Raw genomic sequence first — 27752 nt, 5'->3', positions numbered from 1 at the left:
ACAGGCGCCAGGGACATGCCACAGTGTTCAGATGCATAGACCAATGCTCGGCCACCGGCCGTGAGGTGGACTGGGCTTATACATAAAGCCCTAAACCTACCTGCAGTATGGATGGGATCCCAAACCCTTAGCTATAAAATTAATCCCCTGGCCAGTGTGAATCTCTTCATAAAGCATGTCTGAGTTCCACGGGAGGCAACTGTGCCCAGACTGGGTTCTCTTCTCGATCCCCTGGTACTCCGTTGCATTGTCAGAATCGTAACAGCTCTGTTTGATGTCTATAGTAAAACAGAAAATGAGCTGCAGTATATCTGTCTCTGAATTGCGACATGATGAAATAAGCTTTCCTGGCACATATAACATAAATGGGACATGGGGGCTACAAATCAAGCTGGTGCGATGATGAGTTTGGAAGTATAAATCTGGACACAGACTCTATAGTTAACATAGAAGAAGCAAGGTGACCTCTATATAGCAGGAGCACAAGCAGCACATGAGCAGATTCCTCCTGTAATGTGTGTTGCTACTCGTGTCGCTATGTGCAGCAGGGGCCACAGTTGCAAAACAGTTTGTTATATATTTAATATAGAGTAGCATGCCCCATCATGACTTTAAACAATATCATAAAGAGGAGATATTTGTCCAACACTCCCTACAAACTCTCGTTCACATTAGTAAAAAGATTGCTGGACCTTTTTGTTTTTTCAAATGTTCCAGGGTGCTTGGAATATAAGAAAATGTATTGATATAAACACTGAGCATCATTGTGTTGTCGTTTGCTCATGCATTAAATCCTGTGCCCTAATGTCTATCACACTGTCCATCTCTCTCAGTTTTCCTTATGTGCCATCAGAGTATTTTTGTTATTTTTCTAATAATGTTTTTTATTTATGCTTTTATGGTTTCTGACCTAAAATGAACTTCCTTGCCATCAGTGTCGGACTGGCCCACCGGGATACCAGGAAAAGTCGCGATGGGCCAAGGTGTCAGTGGGCTCTCATGCTGCTAAACTTTTGGCCTATTTCATGGACATTCTCTATTTCTATGAGAACACTGAGGCTTAATAGATGGAATAATAGATTATAGTATGTCAAGAAAACAGACTAGGAGAATAGAGGTTGATTGACGAGGTGAAGAATAATAGTACTGAGAGTGGCCCATGGTCTAAGGTTTTATGGTGGGTCCCTAGTCTAAGGTTTTTAGGTGGGCCCCTGGTGTCCCAGTCTGACTTTGCTTGCCATAGACGATATAAAATTGAAATCCTCTGATATTTAGGGCAGTGCAATCTATCTGTCGCCCACTGCCCTAAATATCAGAGAATTTAAATGTTATATTCTGAAAATGCCTCTCTATTGGAAACAATTGAAATCACCGGCGGTAAAACCAACGCATCGTTTCGTTCATCCGAAGTCGACCCAAAGTTACCTGGGTAGAATACTTTGTGATATGTTGGTGTTATCACCAGCAATTTTCATTATTTCCGATGGAGACACATTTTTGGGAGATTTGTCGCCTGCAGTCAAGGCAGCAGGTGTCACCGAGGTCTCCCAGGTATTGTCACATAACTGTTGAAATGCTGATTGGTTGATATGAGCAACATCATCGGTTTATCTTAGTCACAATCCACCTTCTATCAGTGAAAAAATTGTGAAATACTTAGGTTATGGCTCCTCTAGAAATGCGGGTCTCTATTCCTGCATCCGTCACATCAAGGCTGACTTGTAGCGCATTACATTGCTGATTCCTTAAGTGATGGTGTATGATTAAAGATTGCCACTCTTTATTGTCCCATTATTTGAAGTACACAATATTATCAGTCCATTGCCACCAAAGCTCTACTCGCTGTGCCCTCCCTCCTGTTTCTCTCACATTGAGCAGAAGGGTATGTTCAGTGGCGGAACTACCGGGGGAGCAGGGGGTGCGAGCGGACCAGGGCCCGCACCCCCTCAGGGCCCTCCGGCAGCCTGCTCACCAGTGAAAGCCATCGTGTACGGAGGGGGGCGGGGCCCGGCTGCGCGTCACGCACCAGGGCCCGCCCCCCTCTAGTTACGGCTCTGGGTATGTTGAACCTGTGTGTGTTATCACAAGAAATTTAGAGGAGTTCTAACTTAATAGTTTCACAATTTTTCACCGAGAGAAGGTGGATTGTGGCTCACATACACTGTTTTTTTTTTTTTAAGAAGAACTCTTCACTATATCGGAGTGTTCAAGCAACTCTGTTTTGGATTGTTTGCACTTTTGCCATTATTACATTATTTACTTTTTCAGATTTAAGGCCATTTAAGTTTTTATTAAGTGCCAATATAATGAATATTGTAACACCACCAACTGCCAGTCCATGTAACTATACAGTCAAAGATGTATTTTAGAAAGAAAACAAAAAAGAAAAAGAAAAGAGATCAGAAACCTCAGATGCCCTTTCCCATCTCTGCCCTGAGCAGAGCAACATCAGAACAATTCCCTGTCTTCCTTCTGAATTTCTTTTTCTGAATGTCTCTTTGACTGTCTCTGATGGTACATTTACATGAACTGACCAGCAGGTGGCACTATTTTTTTTCACAAATAGTAATAGTTTATTCATTTTTTTGGGCAGATATATACTGTATATATACAGACAACAAATACAAGAGGTCCTGTGCACTCAACCCATTATCATTATATTTAAGACATTGGGAAATTTTGACTAACAACAGTCCTCAACGACTTCCTTGCAAAGTTTGAGACCAAGTTACTTTTATGAACATTCGCAGTGTATGTCATAAAACTTCTCAATCACAAAGCATATTTTTCCAATGAATATTTAATGAAACTCCAGAGTATTTGTATTATTTGTATAATTACGCCTTTATCCAGAACTCTATTATACTCTAACCTAAATATAAGGCACAAAAATGTTAATGCTTTCCTACTTACCAATATTACAGTATTTTCCAACATGTTCTCCTCTGCATCCACATACTGTTTTCCCAGATGACGACATTAGACGACAGGCTCCACCATTGAGGCAAGGATTTTCTATGCAGGCTGAATACAAAAGCAACATTATCAAGCATTAAAGGATATTCATATTTTTGTTATAACTTTATTTCACGTGTTACGTATGCCTGCTGTAGCTCCAGGCATCAATGTTTTATAAAATGACATTGGTTCGCTATTCCTATTGAGAGAGGACAGGACTTTTACAAGCTACTATATACAGAAATCACAAATAAATGATTATGTGTTGGCATCCATCTTGCCGCTTGCTGCACCTACAGCAGTTTCCACTGGTCCCATTGGTTACCTACCTTTATATCGCTCTCCAGCCAGACACATTATATTGTTGCCTTCGAAGCACGTGCATGACTCCACTCTTCCAATGTGAATTCTTGGCCAGCTTGCTCCAATATCATAGAATTCATAATGGGTCTTATCGAAACATTTCTCTGTTGAAAGGACAGTAATGTAATACAGTTATGATCTTCTAGAATTAAATGGGGAGTAGGAGGAAGCCAAAGGACAATGTCCCAGGACTTTTGCCAGTCATTATACTGTATATTCCATAAATTTTTCAGTTCTTGATAAAGGCTGAGATTTTAACTGAAGCATTGTTGTGATATATATTGTAATTAAAAAGAGTATGGATCATTTCTCCTGCATTATATATATTTATAATACACAAAAGCCATGAATATCTTGTAAATTATATCCTTATAAACAGTGAGTTCTGATGTCATCAGTTATAAACGGTGAGTTCTGATGTCATTTCTGTCACATGACTCACTGAAACGTGTGTATTATAATAAATAAAGTACCCCCATTTGCAAAATATGAGGATATTATAAGTTACCTCGGAGTTCCATGACCTGTATAAAAACACTCGGCCTTCGGCCTCGTGTTTTTATATGGTCATGAAACTCCTCGGTAACTTATAATATCCATATATTTTACAAAAGGGGGTACTTTATTCACTATATATTCACAAGTAATACTGTATTTATATATAGTAAATAAAGTACCCCCTCTTGTAAAATATAAGGATATTATAAGTTACCGAGGAGTTTCATGACCATATAAGAACATGAGGACGAAAGCCGAGGGTTTTTATACAGGTCATGGATCTCCGAGGTAACTTCTAATATCCTCATATTTTGCAACTGGGGGTACTTTATTTATTATAATACACACGTTTCAGTGAGTCATGTGACAGAAATGACATCAGAACTCACCATTTATAACTGATGACATCAGAACTCACCGTTTACAAGGAAATTATTTACAAGATATTCATGGCTTTTGTGTATTATATTACTATAAAAACTAAACTGCATGGGAGATTATATAGAAAGACCTTTTCTTCTTATTCAAATACACTGACTGTCGGATGTAGATGCATAAATGAAACAGACCATCTGATATCATCTGATTCAACTTACATTATAGTAGGGGGGATCAGATTTTGTAGCATCCCACAAAACCTTGTGCTGTTGAATGACAAGATTTTTCTGACCCTCAAAATATGATCAATATCTCCCCTGTAGTTTAGCTCTAAGATTTGGATTTTCAACAAGCTGCCAAATGTTGTGGAACATTTTGGAATTTTTTTTAGGGATGCACTGAATCCAGTATTCGGTTCGGGATTTGGCCAGGATTCGGCCTTTTTCAGTAGGATTCGGCCAAATCCTCCTGCCAGGCCAAACCGAATCCGAATCCTAATTTGCACATGCAAATTCAGGGCAGAGAGTGAAATTGTGTGACTTTTTGTCACAAAACAAGGAAGAACAAAATGTTTTCCCCTTCCCACCCCTAATTTGCATATGCAAATTCGGATTCGGTTCGGTTCGGTATTCGGCTGAATCTTTCTCGAAGGATTCGGGGGTTCAGCCGAATCCAAAATAGTGGATTCTGTACATCCATAGTTTTTTTATTAATGTCCGAATGCAAAAAACTAAAAAAAATTGAGTTTTTTTACAATAAAATCCACATTTTTAGTGAAGGATGGAAAAGTCTGAATCTCCAGGTTGTATATAAGCCAATGGGGGAGATTCCTATCCTATTTGGAAGTTTCTGTGGTCTGTGTTGTAATTAGCCCGAAAATCTGACCAATTCTTACTTTTTGGGAAAAAGCCAGAAAAAAATCGAGCAATTCGGGAAAGAAATCTGAAAAAATCATACGATTCGGATTTTTGCTTGATTTTATAACGTTTTTCCCGGATCCGATTAAATCGTGCCTTTTTAATAATAAATAAGGTAAAATTGTAGATTATAGTTTGCTATGACTTTTCTTAATAAAATTATCAGAAAGATTAGAATTTTGAAAAAATAACTCCCTTAAAAGTCACAGTTGCAGCATGAAGCTTGTACCATATACAGTCTTGTAACCCAATTAAAATTTAAAAGAATGTTACAATAGTGTCAGTAATCATGGGGTCGTATTAGTAATCATGGGGCCCCCCTCATCAGTGTGTCACTCCCTTGCTCCACCGGACCACATCCAACCATATCTCTGTTATTCATCCAACCATATCTCTTTTTTATACAGGTCATGGAACTCCGAGGTAACTTCTAATATCCTCATATTTTGCAAATGGGGGTACTTTATTTATTATAATACACACGTTTCAGTGAGTCATGTGACAGAAATGACATCAGAACTCACCTATTAGAAATTAAAAGAATGTTACAAGTCACCTTGGGGTTACATAGTATGATATAGTTTTATATGGTCCTAGGACTCCAAGGTGACGTCTTTTATCTTTGTAATTTGTGGTAGAGAATACATTCACCTATATTATATATATATATATATATATATATATATATATATATATATATATATATATATATATATATATATATATATATATATATATATATATATATCTTTATTGTCACAAAGAACCTGTTATCATAGGTGTAAAAACAAAGGGAGCAGACTGTGCAGCTGCAGGGGAGCACTGATGGGTAATATCAGTATATTTTGCATACATCCCCAAAGGTTTGGGACACCCTAAAATGTTTTTGTGGTGGGGTCTAGTAATTTTTACATGGTACTATTGACAATGTTTTTCAGGTATAGTAAGTTCTCCCTGAGGATTGTGTAGATACATGGACCAAGATAATTTCCCAGCAAACAGCATTTTATAAAGATGCACACGAAAATTTACATTTTTGTTTATGATTTGGTGAACTGATGCAAGTTTCTTTCCTGAAAGGCTTCTTGTCTTTAAACAATTTGGAATAAAACAAAATGGAATCATTCCATAGCTTCTTATTCCTTACCTTTTTCACAGTCCTTCCCAGTGTAACCCTCCGGGCATATACAGTGATAGGTGCCCCTATCGGCTACATTGTAACAGGTGCCTCCGTGTTCACATGGGTTCTCTGCACAGTAATTTTGTATGGCTGGAAAATGACCAAAAGAATAAAGGGATTCTATCATGGGAAACATGTTTTTTTTTAAAATTGCATCAGTTAATAGTGCTGCTAGACATACTGTATTGTCAGTTTCCCGGGTGCCCCCAGTCGTGTGACTTGTGCTCTGATAAACTTCAGTCACTCTTTACTGCTGTACTGCAAGTTAGGGTGCTATCATCCCCTCCCTCCCCCCCCCCCCCCCCCCAGCAGCCCATCAGCAGAACAATGGGAAGGTAACCAGATAACAGTCCCCTGGTACATATAAGAACAGCTCTAAATAGTAAAAATCCATGTCCTACTTGTCAGTCTGTCAGAAAGCAGTTCTATAGTGCAGCACAGACTCTTTCTGAAAGCACATGACCAGGCTGAGAAGGCTGCCTACACACCAATATTACAACTAAAAAAATATACATTTGGATTAGGAATAAAATTTTACATGGTAGAGTGAATTACATCTAAGGAGGTCATGTAATTATTATAACTCTTAGACCCTACTCTAAATAACATACATATAATTAGTGTTGCTTTAACAGCAGTACTACTGTGGAAAATTCGTTCTAAGTGAAAAATTGCACCTGTCTGACACATATAACCTTGGTTATGATTACCAAAGTGTGTAGACAGAACAAGAATATGTGGGAACAATAGGCCTATATCCACTAGAGAGGCACAAACCATTTATGAGATTAATTAATTAATTAATTAATTAATTAATTAATTATCAAGAGAATGTTGTACAGGAGCCTTTGGATGTCCAGTGTTTTTCAGCTTAACCTATTTGGAAAATGATGAATCCTCAGAGGCTGTGATATGTTATCATCTCAAAACTAAGAGCCCTCATGATCTGTGTGAGAAAGATATTCTAACAGAGTAACCATGGCTTACAGTTGAGGGTTAACTAAAGTACACAGGTACATATCAGTATCTGGCAGGTTTGAAAATCTTGTTGGAGGTGGAGTGTATAAGCGTGTCAATAGGGTCCTTGTCTGACAGGTTTCTGTAGGTCCCACTGGATGTTATGATTATTGACCCTAGGGCTAATGGTTGGATCACTCACATTCTGAGCCAATTCAGGCTGATCCAATTATTGACCTTCTGGTCAAATTGGGCCTAGTTTTGCTCATTTTGGTGACCTTGTCTGGCTATGTGGCCATACAATGTGTTATCCCCTAATCTCACTTTAACTGGCCTTCAGAACGAGCCAACTTCCCATGCTCTAAGACCTTAAGGTGTCTTTCCACAGTTCACAAACCCTTGCTAAAGTGAAGGTTGGCCGAAAGGGATTTGGACATGTCTCTATGGCTATGAAGTTTGTGGTGGTCAAAACTCTGTGTTCTCTATTGCTGCAAATGTCTTATCAGCTATCAGTGAGATGCTGTAAATTGATATTCAGCAACAGTTGGACGTTCCTGATGTATATTCTGAAAATATCTAACAGTTGTTACACAATATGCCCTTTGTACTTTTATACACCTTTTGGCAAATGTTCTCCTTGCAGATACATAAGGTAGCAAGGAATTGGATGTCTTTTTTTAGCAAGTAAGAACATACAGGGCATTTGAAAATAGCTCTTAGTGCAAAGTTAATCCAGACACTGGTCCAATTGCCATCTTGGAATCAGCAAGGATTTTTTTCTCTTGCTGAGGCAAATTGGAGAGGCTTCAGTTGGGGTTATTTGATTCGTCAATTAGCAGTTAGGCATGTTAATATAGACATAAAAGTTTGAACTCAATTAGTATGTGTCTTTTTCCAACCTAAGTTAATATTGTTTGGATTGTTAATATGTTAACCCCAAATTATGGCAATTATCCTTTCTGCCCTTCCCTAACTGCATCGGTTACTCCTGGGTATATCCGGAGTGTCCCTGGGTCTGTTTTTCATGATATTAAATTCTATTTAACGTCATTCTTTTAGAAGGTTTGAAATATTCCCTATAGCATTATTCTAACAGATTTTTCTGTATTGCCTATAACTATATGCTAATGGGTTTCACTCTCTTTAATGTACTTACTAGTGAATATTTCCAGGCCCACATTACTAATGTCCAATTATCAAGGCATTGCTTTGTGACAGCCAACAAAAACTAGTTTGGTCTAAGCTAGTGTTATTCAACCTTTCAGATGATTAACTGGTCTGTTTTGGGATGTTTTTGAACCTTTACATAGATCTTTGCAAATATTATCTGTTGTTAAAAGGAAACAGCCTGCAAATATAAGTCTTTGAGATACAGCTCTTGTCTTCAACAACTTTAAGCCCACCCAGAAATTCCAGTCTGGACTTCGTCCCTGCCAACTCTGGACGTATTCCAAGACAAACCAATAGTCAATAATTCCGGCAGGTTGTAATACGATGGGACTTGTAATAAATTACCAAATTTAGAGAATGACAGCAGCCGGTATAATGTTCTCTGCTTCTGGCCCAAGATGATATTGGTTGCACAAATAAAAAGCAGTTTAGCACCTCATAATACTGGCAAGTTTGGAACGACTCCATGTTCATATAATGTTCTTATTGTAATAAAAGGGGCTTTGGGTTGGTTTCAAGTCAGAGGTAACGTTCCTTTTATTAAATAAAACTTTACATCCTAGGAAACAACGTCATAAAGCTTTCCAGTATTTAGGCACCTTGCTACAGACATTGCAAATGCTTAACTCTAACATTGATTTTGCCTTTCATGTCTTTAAATTGGTGAGCAAATGATGTTTAATTGGAGTACCATTCCCCAAATCAGGTGTCCCTTGAAACTTTTAAAAATATCAGGGATTCTCTTTTAAGTATAAAAAGAAAAGCCTTGATTGATTCTGCTCAGAGAGAAGACAAAGCCATAGAGATTGGACTTACCAGTGTAGCCTTTTCATCCACCAACAGCCGTACAGACATGGTGGCAAATGATTCCAATCTCCAACCATATAACAAGCCTTCCTTCTTTCTAGGTCATGTGTTTGTAGCAATTGAGCCCCACTGACTTTTCTAACTGAAGATTGCACCAAGACCTTATGGCTCATTTATAAATACTGGGCACCTGGGCAGTAACCTATGGCAACCAATCAAATGTTTGCGTTCATTGTTCAACTGGCAGCTGCCTGTAAAAAGCCAGTCACTGATTGGTTGCTATGGGTAACTGCCCAGCTGCAAATTTGCCCATTGTTTATAAATGAGTCCCCTTGTCTTTTCACCGAATCCGACTATGACAATCACAGGAGATTCCCTGATGTTGCTTTAGATTTTTCTCATCAAATACCTTGTTTTTAAAATAGATGTATTCCTGTAGACCTCCTGAATAGGGATGGGCAAATTTGACCCGTTTTGCTTCGCCAAAAATTTGCCGCCAGCGAAATGTCGCAGACGCTCATTAAAGTCTATGGGCGTCAAAAAATTTTTGTCGCGTGGCGAAATTGTTTTGATGCGCATCTTTTTTTTCTTTGATGCACGCCACCATACAAGTCTATGGCCGTAATTTTTTCAGCGAAACGAGGCGAAAAAATTCGCCCATTCCTACTCCTGAATCAACAGAGCTGTTCTACATCTACTAAATTAAAGTAGCAGTGTTGTAAATCATATATCAACATCCCACAGAAACTTACCCTTATTCTCAAAGAAGCCAGAACATGAATTAGAAATGAAGAATCTGGGAAAAGGTTTGGGGAGAAATAAGACTTCACAATAGGAAGCCTTACATGTTCTGTGCCTTGTGGGCACTTAAGCTGGCCATAGATCAGATCCTGATCGTGAGACCACGATCTTCTCGGAACGATCGTACGATCGTACGAATTTACCATCAACTAAAAAGACCAATTTGCCAGGAAAACAAAGGGGAGCTGCCTGCTTGGCCCTGCAAACATAGATAGATTGCACTGGGACCGACAAAGATTTTTTGACCTGGCCAATCAATTTCCTGACAGATGTTGGCCGAAAAATCATAAGATGTACGATCGTTCAAATCCCACTAACCGCACGATAATTTCGAAGGATTGGTCGGACTTCCCCTTAAATCGGTCGTTGGGCAAGAAGTATCGTCGCGTCCAGGCCCGGACTGGCAATCTGTGGGTTCTGGCAAATGCCAGAGGGGCTGCTAAAAGGTCCCATAGAAAGTCACTATTTAATGGGCTGGTGGGGGCTGTTTGGGCCTCTATGTGGGCTGATTGGGCCTCTGTGTACCTGAAATGCCAGGGCCTAATTAAATTCTCAGTCCGGACATGGTCGCGTCTATGGGGAGCTTTAGTCACCAGTACACACAAGGTAAATATTGTAAAATATAAGGAAGTCACTGAGGAGTTCCATGACCATATAAAAGCTTTTATACAGGTCATGGAACCCCGAGGTTACTTCTTATATCCTCATACTAAGTTTTAGTGAGCCATGTGACACAAATGACATCACTACTTACTGTTTATAACTGATGACATCACTAAGAGCTGTTATAGGGATATAATTTTCAGGATATCCATGGCTTTTGTGTAATATATATACATTTTTATTCACCTTTGACATATGCAGAAGAGGTGAACTTACCTACACCCCTGTCGGTATCAGTGCAGTAACCCCATTCTCTGTCTCGGTCATAGCTATGTGTTGTTGCACACCTTAAACACAATTTAAAAGGAATGTTACTCAACATTGTATGTTATGTGCCCAGTTTTTTTACATATTTGTATTTAAACATACTCAGGCTCATTTATAAACACTGGGCAAATCTGCACCTTGGCAGTAACCCATAGCAACCAATCAGTGGTTTTATAGGCAGCTGCAGGTTGAACAGTGAAAGCAAGTATTTGATTGGTCGCTATAGGTTACCCATGTGCAGATTTGCCCAGTGTTTATAAATGAGCCCCACTGTCTGTGTGTCAACAATAACTCTGTAAAAATGTATTTGTATTTGTGTCAGAATAAATCTAGTATAAATTTGTTATAAAAAAAGGTACAGTCAGGGAAAATCTGAATGAGAATTTAACTGTGTTGGCCATATTTTTAATGAATTATATACAAAAGGTAAACAATGTGCGTTAGAAGATTAAAGTAGTGCAATATGAATATGAATATAGTCCAAATTAGTTTAAATTTGGATATGCACAAGTAGTTTGGCAGTGGCTTGAAAAGAAATCTCAAGATGTTATGTTTTGGGTAGCAGAGGATGAGTAGAGTATAACAGTGCTTTATTAGCAGACTCATGCAGCCATTACACAACAGTAACTTTCACTTTCACTTTTAAGCTGACAGGAAGTATGCACAGTATAAGTCTGGGCACAGAGACAGCTACAGCCCATTTGTATAAACACCACACAAGACATTTTGTGGAGTTCTCAGTTAAACCGGCTTCAGAGGTATTAAAGGGGTGTTTCACATTTAAAGGGGTTGTTCACCTTTGAGTTAACTTTTAGTATAATATGGAGATTGATATTCTGAGACAATTTGTAATTGGACTTCATTTTAAATTTTTTTGGTTTTTGAGTTATTTCGCTTTTTATTCAGTAGCTCTGCATTTTGAAATTTCAGCAATCAGGTTGCTAGGGTCCAAATTCCCCTAGCAACAATGCACTGATTTGAATAAGAGACTGGAATATGAATAGGAGAGGACCTGAACAGGGTCAGACTGGAGCACAGTGGGCCCACCATGTGTGCATGCATGAACGATGGCTCGCCCTCAAACGCTGGTGCGCACCACGCATGTGCAAATGCCAGTAGGCATCGATCATACGCTCCTCACCGGACATTTTTATTTTGGGGCTCGTCAGTTTAGGGTTTGGGCCGACGGGGGCCCAAGAGGTCCGATGCTGGGCCTGAATAAAAATGTAGCAATACAATAAATGTAAATTTGTAGCCTTACAGAACATTTGTTTTTTTTTTAAAATTCTTTTAGGAAAGGGTACAGAAAAAAAAGGGAAGAAAATGGATAAAAGGGGTATCTGAGCATAAGATTCTCATTCAACTGATATCGTCAAAATTACAATACAAATAGAAATAGAAACAAGCCATTCTATTTATGAACATTCCATACACCCTATTGTTGTTCCTTAAAGGGCATGTAAAGTCTAAAATAGAATAAGGCTAGAAATGCTGTATTTTGTATACTAAATATAAACATGAACTTACTGCACCACAAGCCTAATCAAACAAATAATTTATGCTTTCAAAGTTGGCTACAGGGGATCACCATCTTGTAACTTTGTTATACATCTTTGCAAGACTAAGACTGTGCACATGCTCAGTATGGTCTGGGCTGCTTAGGGATCGTCATAAACAAAGCTGCTTGAGTTCTGCATGGCTGGGAAGTAAGGCAGGGGCTCCCCCTGCTGTTCATAAGTATGATTGTTTCCCTGCTCAGCAGTTAGGGACCGTCTGACAATTCCTATCCACAGCAGTAAATGAAGGGAGAATTTCAATGCATACAGTCAGGTTTCTTATAAAAACAGTACACATTTTTAAATAAAAGTATATTGGAGATAAGTAAAAATCTGATTTTTTTTTTTCATGCCCTTTAAGAATTTAGTGTTTTAATGAAATTCTCCCAAGATGACCATATTTCCCAATATTTTTCCCTTTTGGCAGGGTGAAACTGGAAATAATTCCCTATTTTAAAGTTCTAAAAAATAATGTTCTTGTGGCAAAAAAAATTATATCTTCAAAATAAAGACAGTGGGAGAACGAGAGGAGGATTTGGAGGTAGTGATGGGCGAATTTGCGCCGTTTCGCTTTGCTGAAAAATTTGCAAATTTCAAACGAAATTCGCTAAAAGGGTGAAAAATTAGTCCGTTTTCAACGCCGACGTCCGCTTTTTTTCCGAATTTTTTTTGACACCGGCGCATATTTGCCTGGAATTCGCGCCTGGCGAATAAATTCTCCATCACTATTCGGAGGCTGTCTTAGATAGCTATATAGTTGATGATCTTAATCCAGTTAAGATTATAGGATTTATATAGCTAGGGCAGATTCGGGGAAATTTAGTTAGCCGGCGACAAATCACCTCTTCTTCAAGCAACTAATCTCCCTGAACTGCCTTCCCGCCGGCTAGAATCTAAATTGCTCTCGGCACTCGGAACGCTTCGTTTTTTGAATTCACCCAAAGTTGCCTCATGAGGAAACATCGGACGACCTCGGAAAATGAAGAGCACCAAGTGCCATCCTGCTCTCAGACTGCACTCCTGCAGGGGGGGGGGCAGTCACCTGCAGGAAGTCACTTGTGCTTTTATGGAGAACAGGTTCATAGTAAAACAGAACCAACTCTGGCAAAGAAGATGGCAGAGTCAGTTCAAAGGCTGTACAAAGAGGTATTTTGCTTTGGACCCCAACCTGAGAGGAGACAATGACCATGATAGAAATCTCAACAGTGGAACCAGACCCTCCCTAGGTGACAATGGAAGCAATCTAGAACCAAATGATAAGACTGAGGTAGAGACCTACAAGGTCAATTATTAAATGATGGCACTAGCCTAGACATTTAGACATCAGGTAATCTTACCATTTTCTGTAGAAGGGAGCTCTGGTTATACATGTGAAATACACTCGGCCACCAAAACGAAACGGGAATTTGCACTTCTTACCATCTTCTGTCGTAAACAAAGGGAAGAGAAAGTTGTTTATAGCAGAAAGCTTTGCAGCTACACTCATGTCATAAGGACTATGGCACACAGAGAGATATTTGGCATTTTAATTGCCTGAAAGCACATTGTCACTTGGAAAGTCTACTGGTAATAACATCACCTGAAAGCCTATTAAAAACACAGCATTTAAAATGCCCCAACTCTCTTAGTTTGTTGCAGTAAGGGAAAGGCCAGACGAGGAGATTCAGGGAGGTTTTGTCACCTGGTGACTTATCGCCACGTCTTTTGCGCGACTATCTCCCCGAACTGCCTCAGCATCTTTTCCCCATAGGCTACAGCACAAAATCGCCTTCGCTAATGCACACGCGGCGATGCGTTTTCAATAGTCTCCCAAAGTTGCCTCAGCGCAGGCGATTTTGTGCTGTAGCCTATGGGGAAAAGACGCTGAGGCAGTTCGGGGAGATAGTCGCGCAAAAGATGTGGCCATAAGTCACCAGGCAACAAACCCCCCCCCCCCCCCCCCGAATCTCCTCGTCTGGCCTTACCCTAAGATAATAACATTCTATGGGGCAGATTTACTAGAGAGCGAAGTGGCTAACGCTAGTGACTTTTCGCCAGCATTGCCACCCGCAGGGACTTCGCCAATTCACTAACAGGCACAGGCGCCAATTCGCTAACGAAGGGGACCGTCACTAACGGTCATTCGCAGTCTATCGGCAGGCGACTTTTCGATCTGGCGAACTGACGTTACTCCGCATATTTACTAAAATTCACCAGAGTTGCCTTCGCCACCTCAGACCAGGCAAAGTGCTATAAAGCAGCTAAATCTTCCTCAATCTTATGTCACTTACATCATATCCTGTGAGCCGAAAAAGCGACTTTTCCTTTTTTAAGTGGGATTGCCTGCAAAAGTCCTAACTTACTTTTTTGGGTAACCGTTTTTCTCCAGACATTTTATAACATATGGAACATTCATTTTACAGTGGACTCGTGTAGGGCATTATATTAACTCTCTTGTCTTTATTAAGGTTCCCTGGACATGTGTGATATAAACTCGCAACAGTGTCGGACTGGAACACCAAAGGCCCATCCAAAAACTTTAGACCAGGGGCCCAACCAAAAACTTTAGACCAGGGGCCTAATCTCTTACTATTATTCTTCATTTCCTCACTCAACCTCTATTCTCCTAGTCTCTTTTCTTTACATACTATAATCTAATATTCCATCTATTTGGCCTCTTTTTCTCATAGAAATAGGGAATGACCATGAAATAGGCCAAATGTTTAGCAGCATTGGGGTCCCCTGACACCTGGGCCCACCGGGACTTTTCCTGATATCCCGGTGGGCCAGTCCGACACTGACCAGTAACTTAAACCATTTGCAGCAACATTTATAATAAAGACGTCCCTACAACTTTAAATTTCCTGCCCTATGCAAATTGACCTAAGCGCAAGATCACTAGCGAAGTTTCGCTAGGCATATAAGAAATGCTAGTGCATCTTCGCTATTAAATGTTTGCACAGCCAAAGTAACATTGGGGAAAAGTCGCCAGCGTTCGACGCCTGGGGCAAAACTTGGCATTTTAGTGAATTAGCGTATTCGTAGCGTATTTGCGCCTGGCGAAGTGGTGCAATGGGTGTGAAGCGGTCACTGGTGACAATTCACCCTTTAGTTAATCTGCCCATTATATATGCAGATTCTCCTGTTCTCAAGCTAGTTTGGGTTACTAGTACCCTGGCCTTGAGGGCAGAACCATTTGTTTGGCTGTAAGAGCAGTTCTTTGTTTTTCTGTTCTGTAGATCAATATTTCTATGCTCTCTCACCAGTAACTGCCTTTTTTACAAGTTTATAAAAGCCTTGCGATCTCTTTGTTCAGGGAACTAACTTTGTCTTCTTTTTTGGTAACAATTTCCACGACAGTTCTTCATTTGCAACTCTTTTTATCAAACAGCAACAACAAACAGCTTGCTTTAATAATAAAAGGAAGGAGCAATATTGCTGAAGCAATTCGTTTACCAAGTAAATATTTCTATAAGAATAATGTATTTACTCAGAGTTGTAATGCAGAGGAGTAGTGTATCCTTGATGTTACACATGGCATGAAGCACCTACAGAAAGAGGTTGAGATCAGGCCAAATGGAATCCCTGTGTTACATTTACTAAACAATAGGGCTCCCATTACTCTTTCTTGTTACTTAGCTGTTTCATTGCATTACATTTCCCTTTTATCATGAGGTTATTGCATTCTGTGCTCTCACCGCTTTTCTAGCTTTTTTAATGCGAGCTTTTTGGAGAAATATATGTACATTAAGGGGCCGATTCACTAACTTCGAGTGAAGGATTCGAAGGTAAAAAAGTTTTTTTTGGGCTACTTCGACCATCGAATGGGCTACTTCGACCTTCGACTACGACTACGACTTCGAATCGAAGGATTCGTAGAAAAAATCGCTCGACTATTCAACCATTCGATAGTCGAAGTACTGTCTCTTTAAAAAAAACTTCGACCCCCTAGTTCGCCAACTAAAAGCTACCGAAGTCAATGTTAGCCTATGGGGAAGGTCCCCATAGGCTTGGCTAACTTTTTTTGATCAAGTTGCGCATGAGTTCAGCACAATCGGGGAGCCCCACAGCTTTTGGTGCTTGACCCTCAGGTTCCCAAAAAATCTAAAACCTAGCTACCACTCAAGGGTCCGAGGCGAAGCTCCTGACCCAAAGCAAAGCTGTGCTTTTATGCCCAAAATGGTTCGAAAAACCCCCAACCCCGAAGCAATATTGTTTCCAAAACAGCAAATACTCAGCCATTGTTTTAAGAACTATATGCTTCTTCAGCCAGGTCTTAATTAAATAAATTGGGTTTATGAGGTTATTGTCTGCTTTCTGTTTGCTTGGTAATAGTGATGGGCGAATTTGTGCCGTTTCGCCGAAAAATTTGCGAAACGGTGAAAAATTTGCGAAATGGCGCAGTTTTTCCGACGCCGGCGCCCGTTTTTGACGCCGGCATCCGTTTTTTCGAAAAAATTTTTTTGACGCGGGCGAATTTTTGCTGCAAATTTTCGCGAGCGTTTCGCGAATTAATTCGCTGGCGGCGAATCGCGCAAATTCGCCGCAAATTCGCTCCTGGCGAATAAATTCGCCCATCACTACTTGGTAATATCAGGGCTATTTGGTGGGTAACAATACCTATGTTTACTATATAACAATAAACAATGGCTATGGCTGTTTACCCAGCAAGGCACATACAAGGACACCGACTCCCCTTATCTTCAGTAGGTTTCTAGAATGAGCTAAATTTACTGTACTGGCTATATCAAAGCAGATATATATGTGTATATACATAGGATGCACACCCAACCCATACCCGTGCCATCTCACTCTGTACACTACTTTTGTGCTTGCATCTGGTTCAATGACAAATCTTCAGGAGCAGAGGAGGAGTGTACTTCTCCAGCCTGACTCACACCCAACCTGCAATGGTTGGCCAAAATTCAGCCAAATCTGTCCAACCGGTGTTCAACCCAAGGGTCACTGTTGGTTTTGTGTCAACCCGCACATTACTAGCTCCCAACCTTCTGAAGGACAAGTTTACTTGGAACACCACATATGTTCTTCTGGTTCTGACTCTTGAAACAGAGTCAGAAGACTATAATTTGGAAGGCGCACACCCTAATTAATGCTGAGGTGCTAATCCCATGGAGACCGCCCAAATGAAGCCTCCTTGTACAGAAATCCAAAAGGATTGCACACTCAATTTTAAAAAGTCAAAAATCTATTTTATAAAAACACTTTCATATCAACAATTGGCCCAGTAATTGTTCTTGAAACAGAGTCATCCGTCCTCGGGTCAAGACCCATAACCCCTGGTCAGCTGCTGGGAGTTGTACAGTAACAAAGGCTGGAGGGACATGGGTTGTTCAATTGTTACTGTTGACATCTTACCCTTATATACGGTAACTTCTCCTCTTTTCCTATAAACAACTGCTCTCTGTGGTGTCGAACTATGTGGAGTAGTAATGTGAGGGTTAATGCGAAACCCGCAGTGATTGACCTCCGGTTGAGCAGATTCAGGTGAAATTTGGCCAACCATTATGGCTTGGGTGCTGGTCAGAATGGGGAATTAACTCCACCTCTGCTCCTGAAGATTCTATGGGGCAGATTTACTAAGGGGTGAATTGCCGCCAGCGACCACTTCGCACATCACACCACTAGGCCAGGCACAAATGCGATACGAATACGCTAATTCACTAAAATGTGAAGTTTCGTCCAGGGTGCCGAATGCTGTCTGGCGAAGATGCGCTAGCGTTCGTTTGTGCCTAGCGAAAATTCACTAGTGATCTTGCGCTTACGTCAATTTGCATACGGTGGGTAATTTAAAGTTGTATGGACGTCTTTATTATAAATGTTGGTGCAAATGCTTGAAGTTACCACTTTTTATTACTCGTGTCCGGGGAACCTTAATAAAGACAAGAGAGTTAATATAATGCCCTACACATGAGCCCACTGTAAAATGAATGTTCCATATGTTATGTAATGTTTGGAGAAAACCGGTTACCCAAAAAAAAGTTTGTTAGCCAAAAAAAGTTTAAGTTAGGACTTTTGCAGGCAATTCCGCTTCAAAAAAAGGAAAAGTCGTGAGTGTTTTTTGAACTTTGATGCATTTTCAGTTCGCAGGATATGATGTAAGTGACAGAAGATGGAGGAAGATCTCGCTACTTTTTAGCACTTCGTCTGGTCGGAGGTGGCCAAAGACAACTCTGGTGAAAGAGGTAACGTTCAGTAAAGTGAAAAGTCGCCTGGCGATAGACTGTGAATAAACGCTAGCAACGCCTGTTAGTAAATTGTTGATGTCACTGCGGGTGGCAACGCTGGCAGAAAGTCGCTAGCGTTAGCCACTTCGCTCTTTAGTAAATCTACCCATATGTCTTGGAACCAGAATTGCGCAGAGCAAGATGACACGGGTACAGGTTGGGTCCCACAATGGTAACATTGTGTGAGTTAGGCTCAGGTTTTAGATCAGGTAAGGTTTGGGCGCAGGTTGAGTTTTCCCTGACCATTACCAGCAGTGAGGAACTAGCTGTCACTGGGTTACCCCCGTAAAAAATCTTCAGAGGGGCCTGGTGCACACAGCACCCCCCTCCCTGTCCACTTGTGAGCAAATATTGCAATTATAAATTGGCTGGGAAAGGGGAATTCTGTGCAGCGACCTTATAGTTATGAGCTTGGTCCACAGCTGTCATCCCTATATGAACCCCACCAATACATTAACAGAATCCCATTTCGAATTCTAGCTTCATACTAGACAAGGAAATATCTTAAGAGCATGGCCACACGGGCAGATTCGGGGAGATTAGTCACCAGGCGACAAATCTCCTCTTCTTCCCGGCGACTAATCTCCCCAAACTGCCTTCCCCTGGCTTTCACCGGCTAAAATGAAAATCGCCTGGGGGCAGGCACTCGGAGCGCTTCGTTTTCCGAAGTTGCCCGTAATTGCCTCACAAGGAAACTTCGGGCGACTTCGGAAAATGAAGCCCATGTGGCCAGACCCTTAAGAGCTGCAGTTGAATTGGGTGTCATAGACTAGGCTGGCAAGTAAGGCGGGGGCTCCCCCTGCTGTTCATAAGTATGATTGTTTCCCTGCTCAGCAGTTAGGGACCGTCTGACAATTCCTATCCACAGCATTAAATGAAGGGAGAATTTCACTGCATACAGTCAGGTTTCTTATAAAAACGATACACATTTTTTAATTAAAGTATATTGGAGATAGGTTTCTTTTTCATTAAAGAAAGTAAAAATGGGATTTTATTTTTTTGCCTTTACATGCCCTTTAAGGGGAAGGTGTTAAAGAGACAAGAGGAAAGATGTTCTTGTCCTGTGGAGCTTACAGTCTAACTGTAATGATGTTAGAATTTTTTCGTATGCAATACAGCTATGGGACCTGTTATACAGAATGCTCTGGGGTATTCTGGATAATGGATCTTTCCATAATTTGGATCTGCATATCTTTAGTCTACTAGAAAATCATGTAAACCAGCGGTCCCCAACCTTTTTTGGCCCGGGGACTGGTGTAGAGCCTAATTTTTTTGTAAGGACTGGAGGGTGGGTCGGAGGGGTCGGGGTGGTCGCAAGGGGGGGTGTTGGGAGGCATCGGCATCCAATTCTGTTGCGCCGGCATTCAATTTGGCACTCCAGCGTCCAATTTGGCGTGCCATGTTAATTGGTCGCTAGGCTCGGCAGGCCAGTTAAAGACAGTCCACGCCCCAGAGGTTGGAGACCCCTGATGTAAACATTAAATAAACCCAATAGGCTGGTTTTGCTTCCAATAAGGATTAATTCTATCTTAGTTGGGATCAAGTACAAGCTACTGTTTTATTATTACAGAGAAAAAGGAAATCATTTTTAAAAATTTGGATTATTTGGATAAAATGGAGTCTATGGGAGATGACCTTTCCGTAATTCAGAGCTTTCCGGACAACGTGTTTCCGGATAACAGATCCCATAACTGTATAACAGCTGATTTTTACATTCCTTTTTCTTACATAATGCATTTATTATTAAAAGCTAGTTATATCCCCTTTTTTATAAGCCTCGACATGCACCTGAATAGAAATAAACTTTACAGCAATATCCGACATCGGCAGAATAAGGAACGTTCCTCTAAATGAGCCAGTCCGTGTATAATCCCTCATCACTCCGCATTCTCTCGCTCCCACTGACAGTAACTATGCAAAGCAGCCGAAGAATAATGACTGCCGCTATGTAAAATACTGTATTTCTGATGCTCCAGGACTTTTGCCATTACCTGAGAGCGATTCAGCATTTCCATAGAAAGAAAAGTTGGGTTTTTATTATATTTTTTTCTGTACTTATGAGGGAATTTGGATAAAATCACTTGCGCAGCAAAACTTTTTAGACAGCAGGAAAATGAAGAAAAAGCAATGGCAATAAGTAATGTTTTTTGCTTTGCTCTGAGGCTGGGGAGCTGCACGCTCGGCCCATCGTTTCCCTAATATACGGAAATCTTTTGTCTGACTGGCAAAAATCCATGTCTGGGAACAATACAAAAAAGCTAAAGCTCCGTATTAGTCTGTAAATCAGATGCCCCAGGACATTATATACCACCTGGAGGCCTCAATAAACTTATAAAAATAATGGAAACCTTTCAAACAAGAGCTTTGTTCTGAGCACTTTTGCAATTTATTTTTATACAGTATATATATATATTTTTTTTTGTTTTCAAGATGTTAACAGTTTTGACAGTTTTCAGACAAGATCACCCACTGTTAAGTTGTCGGCAGTAAATCTGAGCTGAGCAAAGTCTTGTGGAGTTGCTCGGCTTAAAGGAACAGTAACACCAAAAAATGTTTTAAAGTGATGATAATATCATGTACTGTTGCCCTGCACTGGTAAAACTGATGTGTATGCTTCAGAAACACTACTATAGTTCATATAAACAAGCTGCTGTGTAGCAATGGAGGAAATTGAAAAAAGGCTAAATGGCACAGGTTAAATAGTGGATAACAGATAACACCATTATGTTCTACAGAGCTTATCTGCTGTGTAACCTGAGCATGGTGTTTATATAAACTATAGTAGTACTTATCTGTCATCTACTGTGTATCCTGTGCTTGAATGGCTGCCCCCATGGCTACACAGCAGCTTGTTTATATAAACTATAGTAGTACTTATCTGTTATCTACTGTGTATCCTGTGCTTGAATGGCTGCCCCCATGGCTACACAGCAGCTTTTTTATATAAACTATAGTAGTACTTATCTGTTATCTACTGTGTATCATGTGCTTAAATGGCTGCCCCCATGGCTACACAGCAGCTTGTTTATATAAACTATAGTAGTACTTATCTGTTATCTACTGTGTATCCTGTGCTTGAATGGCTGCCCCCATGGCTACACAGCAGCTTGTTTATATAAACTATAGTAGTACTTATCTGTTATCTACTGTGTATCCTGTGCTTGAATGGCTGCCCCCATGGCTACACAGCAGCTTGTTTATATAAACTATAGTAGTACTTATCTGTTATCTACTGTGTATCCTGTGCTTAAATGGCTGCCCCCATGGCTACACATCAGCTTGTTTATATAAACTATAGTAGTGTTTCTGAAGCAAACACAGCAATTTCACCAGTGCAGGGCAGCACTGCATTAATTTTTTATTACTTTAAAACACTTTAATTTTTTGATGTTTTTGTTAAAACTAACAGAGACATGTTGGATGACCCTTCTTTGTTCACTAACTGCAGAGCAACATCAAAAGACTTGCCTCTGCTCAAGAACTCAATTTTCTCCTGACATTAGCCAGTTGGCTGAACTGAACAGCTGGTGTAAAATAAATAAATCGGGTAATACAGGTGCGGAACGTGTTATCCAAAATGCTTGAGACCTGGGGTTTTCAGGACTAGGGGTTCTTTCTGTAATTTGGATCTCCACACCTTAAGTTTACTAAAATATCATTTAAACACTAATTAAACCAATAGGATTGTTTTGCCATTAATATGGATTAATTATATCTTAGTTTTGATCAAGTACAAGCTACTGTTTTATTATTACAGAGAATAACTAAATACATTTTAAAATGTTAAATTATTTATTTAAAATGGCGCCTGTGGAAGATGGCCTTCCTGTAATTCAGAGCTTTTTGGATAAAGGGTTTCCAGATAACAGATCCTGTACCTGTATCTTGAAAACTACAACAAAAAGCAATTCATGTAAATTACAAAGTCTTGGCAACTTTGCATTTATTTGTCTGCAGGGTTTAGAAATTTCACGTGGCAGAATGCCTGAGACATGGAGTTTTCCAGATAAGGGATCTTTCTATAATTTAAAGGATAAGTAAACCTTTAAAATAAGCGAGTGTAAAATTGATGAGGGGGCTATTCTAAGCACTTTTGTCATTTACATTCATTATTTATTTTCTTTTTATTCCAAGATATTAAGATATACATTTAATGTTAACATGAATGAATTTTGTTACAACAGCTCCACCTGCTGGTCAGTTTACCACCAGTCTGACCACCAAGTAGTCAAGGAAGTTGTCAGGAGGAATATTGCCGGCGATCACTTCTGCTTTCCGAAGTCGCCTGAAGTTTCCTTGTGAGGCTACTTTGGGCGGCTTCCGCCGGCGATTTAGATTCTAGCGGGCAGTAAGGCAGTTCGGGAAGATTAATCGCCCGAAGAAGAAGCAGTTTGTTGCTGGGTGACTTACCTCCCAAAATAGCAGCGTGTGTCTCTGCCCTGAAGCACAAGGATTTTATAGGTGCACAAGAGGTAACAGCTGATATGTTTTTATTCCACTACCCAAAGTCCTTACCTGTCATCCTTTGCCCTAAATTCAACGCTCGGTGGCTGAAACGGTGAGTCCCATGAGGCCTGAGACTAAAAGGTCTTGGTTTGTTCTAAATTCCATAGAAAACTCAATTAGTTCAGTGTAGTAAACATCAGCTGTGACTTTGTCCAAGTAACTTATATATATATAATACACAAAAGCCATGAATATCTTGTAAATTATATCCTAATAAACGGTGAGTTCTGATGTCATCAGTTATAAACGGTGAGTTCTGATTTCATCAGTTATAAACGGTGAGTTCTGATGTCATCAGTTATAAACGGCGAGTTCTGATGTCACATGACTCACTGAAACTTGTGTATTATAATAAATAAAGTACCCCCAGTACTTCGGCCTCGTGTTTTTATATGATCATGAAACTCCTCGGTAACTTATAATATCCTTATAATTTACAAGAGGGGGTACTTTATTTACTATCTATTGTCCTATATTAGCTGTACAGGCACATGTAGGTAGAAACAGGGGTGCAAGGATGGAGACTGCACCCAAGGCTTGGGATCCCACAGGCACCAAAGATTTTATCTTTTCCCACTGAGCAGAAAAGCTGCAGAGTGAAGGGACCAAAGCCCAATATAAATGAAGGTGGATAATGGCCAATCTATGGGGAATCAACATGTTTATGATGATGATTATTATTATTGCCTTAGTATAAAGATTTCACATCCTTCACCCCAGTCTCTACCCCAATCTCTACCCCAGTGCAGCTTACATTCGACCAAGACATGCAATTTGTTCTTTTTGACTCCTTAAAGGGCATGTAAAGTCTAAAATAGAATAAGGCTAGAAATGCTGTATTTTGTATACTAAATATAAACACGAACTTACTGCACCACAAGCCTAATCAAACAAATAATTTATGATTTCAAAGTTGGCTACAGGGGGTCACCATCTTGTAACTTTGTTATACATCTTTGCAAGACTAAGACTGTGCACATGCTCAGTGTGGTCTGGACTGCTTAGGGGTCATAAACAAAGCTGCTTGAGTTCTGCATGGCTGGGAAGTAAGGCAGGGCTCCCCCTGCTGTTCATAAGTATGATTGTTTCTCTGCTCAGCAGTTAGGGACCGTCTGACAATTCCTATCCACAGCAGTAAATGAAGGGAGAATTTCACTGCATACAGTCAGGTTTCTTATAAAAACGGTACACATTTTTTAATATAGTATATTGGAGATAGGTTTCTTTTTCATTAAAGAAAGTAAAAATGGGATTTTATTTTTTTGCCTTTACATGCCCTTTAAAGGAAACTCCTGCCTGACATTTTAACCATCGGTGCCCTGTACAGTCCCCTGAAGGTGAACCTGCTCTCCTGTATCTGGAGGAGGGGGAGGAAGAGGACAGAACACATGTTTTTAAAGGGTGGTTCACCTTTAAGTTAACGTTTAGTATGTTATAGAATGGCCAATTCTAAGCAACTTTTCAATTGGTTTTAATTTTTTTTGTTATAGTTTTTGAATCATTTGCCTTATTCTTCTGACCATTTCCAGCTTTCAAACAGGGGTCACTGACCCTATTTAAAAAATACAAATGCTTGTAAGGCTACAAATGTATTGTTATTGCTACTTTTTATAACTCATCTTTCTATTCAGGCCTCTCCTATTCATATTCCAGTCTCTTATTCACATCAGCGCATTGTTGTTAGGGTAATTTACACCATAGCAACCCTAATCGCTGAAATTGCAAATTGGAGAGCTGCTGAATAAAAAGCTAACTAACTCAAAATCCACAAATAATAAGCAATTAAAACCAACTGCATGTTGTCTCAGAATATTAGCCTTAGCCAAAAATAATCCAACTACTTTATATATTCATATAGATTTATAAATTCTCCAATGAAGAGCTTTTTATTGTTAAGACACCCCAAACAAAAATATCACACTCCTCCCCTGCAGCTGCTGGTAAAAGTGTGGTGCATATATATATACACGCTGTACAATACATTGTAATATTACAATATAATAGATTTCTCAGAGGAGAAACAGGATGGGTATTGGGGGTCCTGGATTTTGGTGGGTAACCATAGCTGCAGTATTGGAGCCTTTGTTATTATGAGTTAGACTCATGAGTTGAACTGCATTATGCAGTCCATTGGTTTTACCCACAGTTCCATTACCTGGGCACAGAGCTCAGAAGGATCCCTGGAATAGTCGACCAATAGCAGGTGCAAATACAGGCTTCCCTTGTGCCCATAGAATAGCACTTTATTATAAAAGTACAATATTCAGCATTTGGAAGAGGACCAGTAAAATATTGGCCCTAAAGGCAACTTCAGCATGGGACAAATGCTTTCTGCATGGAAAAACCAAATGTCCATTAAGGTGCAGATTTATGCCAATTTTGTCATTTTCATTGCATAAATAGGGGCCTTGCTGCTTTAGGTTTATGGCTGCTGTTGAGCAATCTATACAAATAATGAAATACTTATTACCTGGGCACGATTATTATTTATTGATATATTTAGTCTGAAAATGAAGACTCACCAGCGCTCCAGCGATGATGGTAATATAATAGAGGAAGGCCAGCAGAGAGGAGAGGCGAGTGACATTGTCCATGCTTGAGACTTTATGGAGCTGAAGAGCACTGAGCCAAGCAAACAAGTCCTGGCCTGGGGGGCAGCTTTATTTTTTGCACAAATCTGTGACTTCCTGAGTGTGCACATCCCAGGCCGCCCTCCCCCACGGCTCATTTGGGAAAACTCGACCATCCCAAAGTGTCTACCACTAATCATTAACCGCCTGTCTAAGGCCACATTGTGGGCCTGAATGGTTGTGAACCTTGCACAGGGGAATCCACAAATAAGGCAGAACTTTCCTACGGAGCCTTTTCAGCCGACTCATTTGGACACTAAGTAGCACTATGGGGGCAGAAAATTTGCCCACAATGAAATAATAACATTGGCATTTTGCCATGTAATATTGTTCATTAGATGGTTACTCCGTTATTCCTCCCAGAGTATCTGCACAGCCAAGTTGCATCATTGCAGTTCTTCTGAATTGGCGATTGGGTAAGTGGGTGAAACCAGTCGGGGTATGGTATATGATAATATTCCAATGAGTTCCTCCAAAAAATAATAATGAACCAATACATTAAAAAAAATGTTTATTAGGACAGATTGGACAGAGACCTAACGTGTTTCGTGCCTGTTGGGGGCACTTACTCATACTCAGCCCTAAGAGGCATGAAACGCATTAGGTCTCTGCTTGATGCAGCAACCCCGATGCCGCCCCCCTCTCCTGCTCCGCGCTTAAAAGTTTAGCGTTGGAGCGGGTCAAAAGGGACTGCATCGCTAGCGCAGTGAGCCAAATTTCTGGTTTAAAAAACAGAAATTCGGCTCTTAAAGTTACAGGAGGCGACTTTATCCCCGCCCCTTGTAACTGGCGGTTCACTGCCGCCTGAGGCAAGGTGCTCACCAGGAACGGCCCTGGGTCGTTCATAAACATTTTTTATTTTTTAATTTATTGGTTCATTATTATTTTTTGGAGGAACTCACATTTATTGGAATATTATTGTGGATTTGCACCCTGGGACTGGGGTGAACTGTGAGTATGTCCTCTTGTTCTTGATTTTTGCTACATATTTTTGTCCTTAAATCTTTTTTGGTAGTACAATCATTATTGTTGTGGCTTTGAGCACCATTCATTGTTTCATATATGGTATTATGATGTCATACATCACAAACAAATACACACACATACTAGAAGTCAACGGGCCCCAAAATAAATTTTTCACTAACTAGGGTTGCCACCATTGCCAGCACCTAAACCCGAACACAGAGGGCGGGGCAGATAGCATTGGGGGTGGAGCAGTGGTGACATAAGAGGAAGGCACAATGAAGTAGGTGGAGTTATGACCCCAAGGTGGGTTATCGCATCACTTTCAATGTTGTAAACTGGACAGAAAGTTTTGATGTAAAGTTCAAAACCACACTGGTGGCAATCCTATCTCTTAACTATATTCTGCCTGTTGAGTAAGCCCAATCCTTTAATTACAGGTATGGGATCTATTATACAGAAATCAGTTATCCAGAAAGCTTTAGAAAAACAATTTCTTATTTTTAATTGATTTGCTTTTTTTCGTTTCTGTAATAAGGAATTAACGTCACTTGATAATTCCATTAGTTGCCAGAATATTGTTCGGTTTTCACAAGGCTACAAACAGGACAGAAACTTGAAACAGGGACAAGCCTCAGAAGAACCAAATTAATTTTTTGGGGACAGTCATTAAAATCAACTGATTCAACCTCTAATGCTTTGCTATCTATTATACAGATTTTGCTGTGCCGCCTGCGTCAGCTGACTTGTGTTTCTGGCAGACAACGTTAGTGTCCTGCTGGTTTGGAATGTGCCCCATAACTCTGTCCCCAGATTCTCTGCCAATATCCCAAAGTCGTTAATACTGAGTATTTATCAAGGCTATTAGGGCTCCCTTTTCCTCCCCACCCCACCATGGTCCCTTCTCTGTTTAT

General features: G+C 40.2%; 1 protein-coding gene across 1 annotated transcript in view; it reads right to left on the bottom strand.

Moving 5' to 3' along the window:
• Positions 1 to 26002, bottom strand: part of hgfac.S (HGF activator S homeolog) — a 41788-nt gene extending 15786 nt beyond the window's left edge. The window contains 8 exon segments of the mRNA XM_018243019.2: positions 101 to 278; positions 2914 to 3024; positions 3288 to 3425; positions 6262 to 6384; positions 10909 to 10979; positions 13853 to 13940; positions 23255 to 23339; positions 25768 to 26002. Of these exon segments, the coding sequence (XP_018098508.1) occupies positions 101 to 278; positions 2914 to 3024; positions 3288 to 3425; positions 6262 to 6384; positions 10909 to 10979; positions 13853 to 13940; positions 23255 to 23339; positions 25768 to 25839 (866 nt within the window). The 5' untranslated portion in view covers positions 25840 to 26002.
• Between the last annotated feature and the right edge of the window lie 1750 nt (positions 26003 to 27752).

Source organism: Xenopus laevis, chromosome 1S (genome assembly GCF_017654675.1).
Source record: "Xenopus laevis strain J_2021 chromosome 1S, Xenopus_laevis_v10.1, whole genome shotgun sequence".
NCBI lineage: Eukaryota > Metazoa > Chordata > Amphibia > Anura > Pipidae > Xenopus > Xenopus laevis.
This window is presented reverse-complemented; position numbering and strand designations above follow the sequence as displayed.